General features: G+C 44.1%; 1 protein-coding gene across 5 annotated transcripts in view; it reads right to left on the reverse strand.

Annotated features, from left to right (window-relative positions):
• The window catches only part of ATR (ATR serine/threonine kinase), a 368,882-nt gene that overhangs the window by 208,823 nt on the left and 147,107 nt on the right, over window positions 1-12,952 (reverse strand). For all 5 annotated transcript variants that reach the window (XM_029617054.1, XM_029617056.1, XM_029617057.1 and 2 more), the window contains exons 18-19: window positions 3,352-3,444; window positions 2,857-2,987 (exon numbers count right to left, since the gene is read on the reverse strand). In XM_029617054.1, the coding sequence (XP_029472914.1) occupies window positions 2,857-2,987; window positions 3,352-3,444 (224 nt within the window). The remainder of the gene's footprint in view (window positions 1-2,856; window positions 2,988-3,351; window positions 3,445-12,952) is intronic.

Below are 12,952 nucleotides of genomic sequence, written 5' to 3' on the forward strand. Positions count from 1 at the left end.
GAACAGAAACGAGAGGGAGCCCAATGGCCAGCAGGTGATAAGGGGGAACAAGGGGGCCAGCACCATTGGCTTTCAGACCATTTCCCCCTTCCACAAACAGGACCAAGCTAGCAAGGGTCACTGACCCACCCTACTCAACCTATTCTAAGCAGCAAAACATATCAGCAGACTAAAAACTTCGTAGGAGCAATTTATCCAAGACTTCCAGGCTGCAGGATTAACACTTCTACCATCTGCTGACGACAGAGAAATACTGAAGTGCTGCAGGCTTCATATTGCCCTACATTGAGCGACGTTAGCATTTGCTGGCAGGAGGGCCAAGCCCATGTTTTGTTTCGGGGTTTGTTTTTTTTTATTTTATGGATTTTCATATTTACAGACAGCAATAGCATGCCTCAGAAAATATCAGGTACATCATGGAAAGGAAATATTTTCATCCACACAAAATAACTAAAACCAAATTATCCATATCCTGAAGTTACTGAAAAGGTGGAGGGGAGTTCTTTCAATAGAGCAATTACAATATGCAGCTAACATAAGGAAAGAGGAGAGGATGCAGATCTGTTTTCAATCACCAACTTCTGAGACTTGACCGACTGCTCAAATTGGTTGATGGGAATCCAAAAACGACCCTAACTGAGAGGGATCATAAAAAATATATCTAGCATCATTTATTTTCATAACACATTTACATGGAAATCGAATAACTATCTGGGCACCAATCTGTCATGCACGTAAACAGAGTGCTAGAAATTTCTTCCGACGCTGTTGTGTTGCCTTAGATACATCTGGATATATCCAAACGTTTTGACCCAGATAGGGGGTATTTCTGTTACGTAGAAAAAATTTCGAAATAATGTCCCGGTCAGAAGACAATACAAAATTTACCAGTAATGTACCCCTGTTCTCTATTTGAGCCTCTGAGGAAGTTTCCAAAAACTGTGAGCCTGTTTTCACCACTGATTAGGTATGCTAGGTATACAAGTTTGCTCAGAATTATGAATTGTCTTAATTCTCATCTGTTCAAAGAACTGATTTCTGGTTAGCCAGATTTTCTTAAATTTAGGCTTTTTAATCAGCGTGCATTATGGTGACTGTCAATTCTTGAGGCAGGTATTACTGCCGAAACATGGCCATGTCGATTCTTATGTTTTAATACATGGGCCTTACATTTTAATATTTACATATTGATAAATTTAATAAAGCAATATTTTTTACTTTGCATATATTTATTGTTTTATATATTTAACTGCTAAACTGAGTCAAACTAAGGGTCCATCAAGGACTCACCAACAGTGGCCAACCAAGTTACAAGTACCTAGCAAGTACCTAAACATTAAGGGCCGGGTTTTAAAAGATTTACGCGTGTAGAGTGCCTTACACGTGCCGGGCCTATTTTATAAAGGCCCAGCGACGCGCGTAAAGCCCGGGACGCATCTAAGTCCCAGGGTTTTACTAAAGGGGCGGTCCGGGGGCAGGGCCAGAGGCCTCCGACACAGCGCAAAAACACCACAATCGGGCGTAAGTGGGCCATGCGGGAGCTATGCGAATTTTAAATAGCCGGGAAGGACGTGCGGACATTCAAGTACACGCGTCCAGAAAAAGTAGACAGAAAAGGGGCAGGGCATGGGTGTTCCCAGAGGCGGGACCAGCACTGACGCATGTAACCCCTAATTTTTCTCAGCCAGCGCGCACGTTACGCATGTAACTTTTCTACAGCTCTTCAGTAGGCATAGGAGTCTGGTGGGGGAGAGAGAGAGAGAAAAAGACTCTTTATAAGGCTCAGCCAGACACTCAATATATGGACCACTGTAAGGGGGCACTTTGATTCGGGATGAGTTTTCGGGAGGTGGATTGGGGTTTGGGCGGGGGGGCGCTGGTTGTGTCACAGACACATTCAGAGGTATTCAGGGTTCAAAATCAACTCCTTTTCATTGCTTATTAGGTCTAAAATTCTTTGATGAATACCTCTGTGTCTGTAAAACCACCTCACCTAACCCCAACCCATGTGAATGAAGGGTATTTTATAACCTGCGCACATACTTTATAAAACAGCAATCATCTTTGTGCACAGCGAGATATGCACATTTATGGGCGCACACGCGCACCTTTTAAAATCTACCTGCTTGTGAATGCAATTCAGCTCTTTGTACCCACAATGTCCTGAGGCAACAAGCCCTACAACCTTGCTATGCATTGTGTGAAGTCACTTCCTCTTGTTTTACCTGAAGTCTGATCATGGCTCTCATGACACAATCTGATAGTTCCCCTTTCATTTTTTCCATACCTTTCATGTTTTTACAGCTTTATCATCATTACCTTCCTCAACTGTCTCTTTTTCTAGGCTGAACAGTCTTTTTTTTTTTTTTTTTGGAGTCTCTCCTCATATGGAAGTCATTTTATACCCTTAACCATCTTTGTTATCCTTCCCTAGATCTACTATGACCTTTTTGAGATGCAATGTCCAGAAATGCACACACAATTCACAATGTGGTGCACCATGGATTTGCATAAATAGCATGTTTTCTAGTTTATTTGTGAATTCCTTTGTAATCATTTCTAAACATTTTAATTGCCTTTTGACCACTATTGCATGCTGGACCAATGTTTATAAAAGAACTCCCCTTCATAACTCCAAGCGGCACCATGACTTACACTTAGGGCCTCAAATTTAATAGCAGAGGTGTGGTAAGAAGTCCCAAATCCTGCTTCACAGTCCTATGCATTATACATGAAGTCACAGCTCTTCCACTTCAAAGCGCTGATCAATCCAACAGTGCCAATACAAATAATCATAAAATAGGTTATTGTTAGTGAGAAAAGTTTTAAATAAAGTACAAGGAACGAATCACTTTCCTGCAGCACAGCTCCGGGAAATCCTCTTTGTATCGAAGGCCAGTCCTGAGTGTGGTCATCATCTTGACTCTCACTGAGCTGATGTGTTTTGCCCCCATCAACTTCATCAAAGACACCAGGCTGTTTAAGGCCTGGAAACAACAAATTATACATTTTAAGTACAGATGCAAATGTGCAAACTTTCTGACTCTTGCACTGACTGAGATGAACTACACCAGGTCAATCTAATGGTGGCTAAATGGATGCCTGTTCTAGTTTTGATTCCCTAAAATGGTACGTAGAATATTTCTTTGTAGTGACTATACAGGACACTGCTGTAAACCTTATTTCCTACCGTATACACATTCTGTTTGAAAAGAATATGAGCTTTATCTAGAAACATTAGCACTTCCTTTTAGATCTATGAATTATCCAAATATCTCCAAGCAGCAATCCCACTACCCCCTTGTGTCAAAGCTTAAACAGGATACCTACAAATGTTTTTTTCACACTTACCATTTTCTTATCTTCAATGCCAATGCTGGAGCTCAGAAACTGCATGTTAAAAAAGGCCAAAATGCCCAGCAATTTAGGTTGTAGATAATCAGCCTGAAAAAATGTATTACAAAAAAAAACAGAACAACGCAGTTCAAGATAAATAAGCAAAGATCTATGTCACAACAGCATCAATATTTGTAAAGTTTCCCAATAAATAAAATGCACAGACGAAGGCAATGGGATTAAGAAGTTTTACATAAACATTAAGGATGTTCCGTTCTTTTTCTGTCAATAGGCAGAGCTGAATTAGACATGATCTGTGAGTGATGTCATTAAGTGGCACTGAACAGACATTTATTTATTTAAGATTTCTATACCGCTATTCAGTTAGGCCGTCATGGTGGTTTACATATTTTAAAAGAATAACAAAATACATAAATAAATATAGCTAAATAAAACAAATAGAGTAAAATACAATATCCTAAATACAAGAAAATAAAATACAGTATACTAAAATTATTCATAAGGAAATTACAACAAATAAAGTAAAATAAAAGAATCAAATAAGAGAATTCTTTGCCTATTTTCCTTCCAGGTTCTTAAAAGCAATACCAAACAGCCATGTTTTAAGATTTTTTCTAAACAATTTCACATCTGCTTGTAATCTCAGTTCCACTGGGAGTAAGTTCCAGAGTCTCGGGCCTGCTATTGAAACAGCTCTGTCCCTCACTTGACAAGTGAGCTGAATTTACTGATGGCACTGTAAGCAAACCCTTATTTGCCGAACGCAGGTTCCTCTGGGGTGTATGTAAACAAACTACTGCTTTCAGCCAGTCTCTCTGGTCACCATATATCATATTATGTAAAATACACAGTGCTTTAAATTGTATTAGTAATTCAACGGGAAGCCAATGTAAGGCAAACAGGATTGGAGTAATATGATCTCTTGTTTTGCTGTCAGTTAATACTCTTGCTGCGGCATTCTGCATAACTTGAAGTGGCCAAATAGTTGGTAACGGTAGGCCTAATAGCAAAAAATTGCAGTAGTCTGTACTAGAGAATACTAAAGCCTCGTTTGGTTCCAGGAGAGGTTTTAATCGCCTGAGTGTCAACAATTTGTTATAACCTTCTCTTATTTTAGTTGAGATGTGCTTCTTAAAAGTGAGTTCTGAGTCCAAGATTATTCCTAGATCACGTGCGTTGTCAGCAAGTGTAATTGGTATGGTGTCCTGCATTGTAAGCGTTGTTTGTCTGTCATTTGATTGTTTTCTTTCTAATAAAATAATTTCTGTCTTATTTATATTTAAGAGTAATCTCATCTGAGTTAGAAGTTGCTTAATGATGTTCAGGTACATTACTGTTAGTTTATGGATTTTTTCTAACGTACCATTTATTGGTATTAATATTTGAACATCATCTGCGTACACATAAAAATTTAACCCTAGTTAAGATAGTAGATCTTTAAGCTCTACTGAGAATGTGCGGAGTTATCACTTGGGTGTTGCTTTGAGATCTTCTTCAATCTTTTTTTTGTCTGAGCAAAGCCCGGATGTATACTCAAGCCTCGCCAGAGAATTTTTTTTCCAGAATCCTTTAAATTTCTTTTTCTTCACTTTTGGTTGCCTCACTGCTTTGCAGCACCCACAATAGTCTTTTCGGTGCTACAGAAAAAAAATAAAAATGTGTGCCTCCTCAAAATAGTCAAAGAACAGCATCTGGATATGCCGGTGGACCTCATTTTCTGAACACTCCAGGGCACCCATATATAGAGGAACTGCGTAAGTCTCTCAGGTGAGGACAAGGCTTACCACCTGATTTTCAAAAACATTTACATGCTATTAATGAAGAAAATTATTTACCTGATAATTTTGGTTTCCTTAGTGTAGACAGATGGACCCAGGACTAGTGGGTTTATGCTCTCCTGCCAGCAGATGGAAACAGAGCAAGCTGATGACACAGTATATTTACTCCTGCAGTGACCCCAGTCTGCCAGTGTTCTCTTCAAAAGCAACTGTGGACAGACTAGCAAAAACTTGATTAAAAACAGGTAACCAGAACTGTACTCAAACAACAAGAAAACACTGAACTCACATAAGAATCTAGGGACTGCATGAACAATTACCAACAATCCCTTGGGATCCAGAGCCCCACGGGAGGGCTGTTCACACTCTCATGAGGCAGCTGAGGGAGGAAGTTGAGTCCATCTGTCTACACTAAAGAAAACAAAATTATCAGATAAGTAATTTCTCCATTTCCTAGCGTGTAGACAGATGGACTCAGGACCAGTGGTATGTACCAAAGCTACTCCCGAACACGGTGGGAGGCTGCCTGCACTCCCGTCAACACCGCACGTGCAAAGGCTGCATCCTCCCAAGCCTGCAATTCCAGACAATAAAACCTGAAAAAAGTATATAAGGATGACCACGTAATAGCTCTGCAGATATCGACAGGAGGCAACAATTGAACCTCCACCCAAGACACTGCCTGAGCCCTAATAGAATGAGCCTGAACCTGAGTAAACAACAGCTTCTCACAGCATCCACACACCTGGCCGTGACCACCTCCTTAATCCAGTGAGCTATTGTAGCCCGTGAAGCCGGAGCGCCCTGCTTACTTCCACCATGAAGGCCAAACAGGTGATCCATCTAGAAACCTCTAGATACCGCTCAACAAGTTTCTTGAAATCCATGAGCGCAAGAGGCTATACTCCTCCGTATCCTGGACCTTATCCAGGGATGGCAAGAAGATGGACTTTCAAATTAAAGTCCGACATCACTTTGGCAAAAAAGATGGAACAGTACACAGCTGTAACGCCCTGGAGACACCCAAAAGAACGGATCCTGGCAAGACCAGGCCTGCAGCTCAGAGATTCGACACAGAACATATAGCCACAAGGAACACTGTCTTCAAGGTTAACAATCGCAAGGAAAGGCTACACAGCAGTCACTCCATAGGGCCCACGAAAAAATCCAGCACCAAGTTAAGACTCCACAAAGGAGGCGAAAGATGCTTCACTCCCCTCAAAAAACAGGCCACTTCAGGATGGAATAACAAGGAATCACTATTCACTAGGCCCCTAAAGCAGGCAAGAGCCGCTACCTGCACCTTCAAGGTATTAAGGGCCAAACATTTATTCAACCCATCCTGGAAAAAAATCCAGAATGAGCAGGATCTTAATTGAATGAGGAAGAACACCACATTCCTCACACCAAGCCTCAAAAACTCTCCAAAGCCGCATATCGGCTAAGGAAGTGGAGAACTTTCAAGTGCGAAGTAAGGAGGCAATCAACTCGAAGGAATATCCATGCTTTAACAGGCGAGCCCTCTCAATGGCAAACCGTAAGACCTCAGATCCTCATGAAGAACAGGACCCTGCTGTAACAGATCCATGTGCAGCAGAAGACGAAGGGGGGTCTCCACCAGGAGTCTCCGCAGATCCGCATACCATGGACACCTGAGCCAGTCCGGTGCCACCAGGAGTACTAGCCCCCTCTGGCCTTCAATTTTGCAAATTATCCTGCCCAGCAACGGCCACGGAGGAAAAGCATAAAACAATCTATCTTCCAGCTAGACTTGTATAAGAGCATCTATGTCCAGGGACCACAGATCTCTCCTGTGACTGTAAATTCAAGGAACATTTGCACTGCGAGAAGTCGCCAGTAGTCTAGGAATGGAAGGCCCCAGTGATCCATAATCAGCTGAAATGCCTCCTCTGACAACACCCATTCTCCTGGGTCCAGACTCTCCCTGCTGAGAAAGTCCGCTGTTATGTTGTCTTTTCCTGCAATGTGAGAGGCTGAGATCATCTGTAGATGTCCTTCAACCCATTCCATAAGCTGGTCTATTTCCTGTGATACTTACTGGCTCTTGGTTCCTCCCTGGCAACTGATGTAGGCCACCATTATCGCATTATTCAACATCACTCGGACTGCCTGACCCTGCAGCCTGTGGTCAAACTGCAAGCATGCCAATCTAACCGCTCGAGCTTCCAGGTGATTGATGTTTCAATGGTACCACTTCCAGGATTGTTGCCATCAAGCCGAGAATCTGCAGATAGGACCACACTGTCAAGTGTATAGCATTCATCAATTGACACATTTGAGACATCAATTTCTGAATCCGAACTTCCAGCAGGAAAACTTTGTCCTGCCCCATGTCAAACCGAACCCCCAGATAATCCAACGACTGGGATGGCAGAAGCCTGCTCTTGGCCAGGTTCACCACCCAACCGAGCTCCTACAACAAGGAGATCACCTTGTGGGTCATGAGACAGCTTTCTTCCTGAGACTTGGCTCGAAGCAGCCAGTCATCTGAGTAACGGTGCACCAGGATCCCTTTTCTTCTCAAGGCTGCTACTATCATCACCATAACCTTGGAAAACATTCTGGGGGCGGTGGCTAGACCAAAGGGCAGCATCCGAAACTGATAATGGCTTCCCAACACTGCAAACGTAGAAAACATTGGTGTTCCAAACGGATGGGAATATGAAGGTAGGCCAGACGTTTCCCCAACTGCACTGCCATTATCACAGAGCACAAGGTTTCCATTTGAAAATGAGTCACCTTCAAATGACGGTTGACCCTTTTGAGATCCAGGATGGGACGAAAGGAACACTCCTTCTTGGACACAACAAAATAAATGGAATACCGCCCCATACTTTCATGAGACGTGGGCACCGGAACCACAGCACTCAGCCTTTGAAGCGTTAACTCCACTGCCTACTTCTTCTGGGGGAGGTGCAAGGAGACACCATGTGTTATGACCATCGGCCGTGGCCGACCCAACTCAAATCCTGCCATGCCTGGCCCTCCACTCCAGGGCAGCTTGCGGCCAGCCATTGTCGCCGCACTGTTCCTGGTCCTCCTTGCTCCACATGGCGGCTGGGATGCCGCCGGCCCACGCTCCGACTCCAGGCCTTCCTAGGCGCGCACACGCGCCATCTGTTCTCTATTTAAAGGACCAATGGCGGGAATCCCGGTGCTGTCCCCGACTGAAGACATCATTACCTTGGGATATTTAAGCACCTCCTTTGGCCTATGCAAACTGACTTGGCAACGAGTTCCTTCGCCTCACCAGTGCTTGTTCCTGTCTCTCTGGACCAGTGGTTCTTGACTTGGAGTGCTACTTGCTAATCTGGACTCTGGCTCGGGTACCCGCTCCTCGGGGGCCTGCTTGCGTTTCCTTCAGGAGACCTGGTCTCCAGGCTTCCCCACTCCTCAGGGTAGCTCCTGCGCTCCTCACCAGAGATCCTGACGACTCGCTTCTCCGCTCCTCGGGGTAGCCTCAGCACTGCCTATCAGAGATCCCATCTCTACGCTTCCCCGCTCCTCGGGGCCCTACCCTTCAGGTAGCATCAACCTCCACCTCAAGCCAAGGGTCCACGAAACCCACGAATCCTAACACCATGAACACTTCCGGGGAATACTGCGAAATTCCAGTGCATATCATTCTCGTATCACCTCCAGGACCCACAGGTCCGATGTGATCTTGCTAAATGAGAGAGAGGCAACCCCCAATCGCTTGTTCCCGAAGGTGGGTCAGCAAACCTTCACTGAGAAGCTCGAGAAGATCCGTCATCCAAGCCCACTCATCTCTTGGGCTGTCTGGGATGAAAGGACTGAGAACTACCTGAAAGGCAAAGGTCCTCTGAAAGATCAACCCCCAAGTAAGGACGAAACCACTTGGAACCCCGGAAACAACCCCTCATACCAAAGGGGCGTTGCAACTGTTTCTTATCCTATTTATTTATTTAACAGCTTTTCTATACCACTAATAGTAGGCACATCATAACTGTTTATATCAAACAATAGATGGAAAATACAATGAACAGGGAGAGGGGAGGGGGAGTATCCTCTGACAACTGAGGAACCGGAGGTTTGCCCCATTTACTGGCCAGTTTCTCGAACTCGTTCCCAAATAAGAGCGAGCCTTTAAAGGACATTTTTGTAAGATTAGCTTTGGAGGCTGCGTCAGCTGACCAATTTCGCAACCACAGTTGACGCTTGGCCGGTATCACTAAAGCCATTCCTACGGCCGAGGTATCCACCAAATCGCAACCTACGTCTGCTAAAAAGGTGGCACCTGGTTCCATAACTGCTCTGGATGCCCCCCTACAGTGAATTTCCAAAGAGGTGCATGGTAGCTGTATATTTAATCAAAGAGAAAAGAGGTGCCATAAATGTTAAAAAAAAAAATTTTTTAGAAATAATCAATGGGATTTTTTGATTAACAAAGATTTTTTGAAGATATATAAAATAAAAAATCTATAAGGAGACAGTAAATGATTATAGTAACAGTGCTGAAAAGGCTGATACTGCCTGCGGCCCTTTGCAGGCGAGAGACAGTGGATTACACCATAAGCACAGTCATTCTGATACTGTGTTCCTTATATTAAATAAATTGTTGGTAACAAGATATATTTTAATATATTTTGTACGGATTGGGTTTAATAAAATTTTTCCCTCTCATATGATAAAGTTTTGTTGTGAAGTCATTGCCACTGCCTCAAAGGACAGTCCTCCCTCCACAAGGATAGTTGTCCATTTAGAGACGGGACAGACTAGGGCATCCACCTTAGGAAAACGCACACACTTTCTCACAGCCAGATCCAGGGCGTACAGGCCTTCCAACGACCAACCCCCTTTAAAATTTGCTTCTGGAGCACCCCATTCAAGATCAATCAATTCCTGAATGACATCCATCACAGAAAAAACAAGAGGCTTTACGCAAGGAAACCAAAATGGGATTCTTCTTCGGCTCAAACATGGCATCTGAACCAGGAACACCCAGCTGTTTCAAAGTCTGGGAAATCAGTGCCGGCAATTCATCCCTATGAAAGAACCTCAACATGGTTCGATATGGTTCCAATCCTGGAGGAATTTTCCCTTCTTCCAGGGAATCAGGATCTACCTCGTCATCAGTGCCTTCCGGATTCCTGTCAGGAACACCCACAGGGAGCTGCGGTGAGCTCCGGCGCTGAAGCCTAGAAGTGGAAGAGGGAGGAGCCACAGACTGAGGATCCAACCTGATGGGTTTGGGTGAAGCAGAGGACTGCGCCTGAAGAAAAACTTGTAAGTCTTGAAAACATTCTACCCAAGAAAAGGCAGCCTGATCCAAACCAAGCCCAGAAGGAACTGGAGCTGGTCCCACAGAACTGCCCTTGCCTGCGGAGGAGCCTGTCAAGGGAGAACCATGGTCTGGCGTCCCTCTAGTCAAGGTTGTAACCAACCAATCATCAGAATGGGAGGAGCCAGGCTTAGTAAAATCCAAGGAAGACAACACTCCCTGATCATCTAAGCAGCACTGACACAGATTAGAAGGCAGGTTAGGAGGCAGGTTAGGCTGAGAAGCCCTAATATGATAGGCAACACAGATAGGAAAATATTTAGGCTTCTTGTTTACAGACACCATTGCAGCAGTAAATGTGTACCTGAACAGCTCCGGCTCAAAAATATATGCGCACAAAAACTGAAGTGCTGCAACAGCAAGCACGAAAAGGCTCACGCACAACTTATGTACCAAGTTCCGAAGCTTGAAAAGACCAAAAGTTGTGCACGTAAAAGGTGTGCCCAAAAATAAGTGCACAAGACGTGCACAGATCCGATGCACTGCTCACAGCGACAGTCTGTAGAGGGCAGCAGGGCATGCACAGGAGCACACAAAAACCACCACTGCGGCCTATCATCCAGCCTACCATGCGGCATGCAAGGAAAAAGCCTAACTGCGGGGCCTAGCCCACCAGGGCCACTCAACCCACCAGGCTGCCCAGTTACCCAACCCTAACGGGAGTGGGAACAAACATCGATATGGCATGCCGAGAATGGAGACCGGAGGGAGTCCTAAAACTCCTCTGTCTCTGCTTAAAAGGGAAAACATTTTTTTTAAACCTTACCTGAGCTCAGTACTTACCAGCTGGGTACATAGACAGTCTCCAGCTGCGGGGGAAAGGGCATCTGCTGTCACCGCCACGCTCAGCCTCCTGCACCCATTGCCTTTCAGCTAAACGAGCAGCTAAGCCCACGCTGGGAAACCCAGCTACTGGGCCAAGGCACACCTCTGAGGAATCATGGAAATCCCCTCAGGAATTCTCAACTGGGGAAGGGACCTTTCGGTATCACCGCAGGAGAGCAGGGCTTTCTTTTCCTTAAATCAGAATTTCAAATTTCTCCTTCGAAAAAACACGAAACAATCCCCATAAGGAGATTCAGTCCACCATCTGCTGGAAACAGAGAATACTGACAGGCTGCAGTCACTGCAGAAGTATAAATACTGTGATGTCAGCTTGCTCCGCCTTCATCTGCTGGCAGGGGAGCACAACCCATTGGTCCTGAGTTCGTCAACATGCTGGCAAATTGGGTTCTACATGTACACTTTATCCGCGTTAAGTCGCTTTCTAAGGATTGCCACAAAATATGCTGTTGAATTGTCCATACATTTTACCCACTTTACATGCACTTAATGCAGGTAAATGTCTTTTCAAAATTGCTGCAACATGATGTTACATTTATATGCCTAGTTTCTTTTAAGGTTTGCCTGATAGCATCAAAGACCCCTGCAGAGAAATCTTTGGGTCCCTGCAGATATTGGATATCCCGTCTGAGCCAATGGCTCTCCCATTCTACAACAATAGGAACTGTCTGCAGATGAGAATTCTTACAGCTACAAAGCTGCATCTCGAATGTAGAGATGATATTCTTTGGGATCCACAGTTGTCCAACTGCTGAATCAGTCAATCATTGTTGGGCCTGCCCTGAATAAGGCTATTAGACATTCTTGGCAAGGAAGTCTTCCAAACCTCCATGTTACTGCCTGTATTCCTATGCACCCATTCCATATGGTGCATTATCCTTCTAACTGTATTCAAAATCTGAAAGTTTTTTCTGCAATCTGCAGGAAGAGGATAACCACTTTTGAAGGTGGAAGAGTATATTTGTCACCTTCTCTGTTTGATCTATGAAACTATCAACTGTTTTTCATTTATCAGCTTCGATTAGAACTCTGCGTATGACTTGGCTCAGAGCAAAATGAATCCAAGACCATGTCCACAAGAAGTCACCAGATGTACCTGGTATATGCAACAATTTAAGAAACAGGATGTAGTGATCCAAGCCTATTGTGGGTCCTCGAGCACCTTCTACACTTACCAATGATCAATCGGAATGGGAGGAGCCAGGCTTAGCTTCCCATTGGCACTACTTTCACTTCAAGGTGGATTCTTCCTACCACCAGTACAAGGTACTCCCGTTTGCCTTACAGGCAGCGTCAAAAGTCTTTACATAATGCCTTACAGTGCTAGTTGTACACTTCCGTTTCCAGGGGATTCCAGCACTTTCCTGTACCTAGATGACTGGCTCATTCACATTCAATATGACCTGTCTTCTACAAATTTAGATTTTTCTGGTCATTTTCTAAAAGTCAGATCTAGTACCTGTTCAGATAATAAAATCAATTAGACCCTGGATAGACTCGCTGCAGGAAGTGTGCTTCTGACAACCGACTGTGCCAACGATAGCGCTCATGCACAAATACTGACTTTTGAAAAGTACAAAGACCAAGGGACACTCAATGAAGTTACTGGGTAATACATTTAAAACTAATAAGAGAAAATATTTTTTTACTC

Source organism: Rhinatrema bivittatum, chromosome 9 (assembly GCF_901001135.1).
Source record: "Rhinatrema bivittatum chromosome 9, aRhiBiv1.1, whole genome shotgun sequence".
Classification (NCBI taxonomy): Eukaryota; Metazoa; Chordata; class Amphibia; order Gymnophiona; family Rhinatrematidae; genus Rhinatrema; species Rhinatrema bivittatum.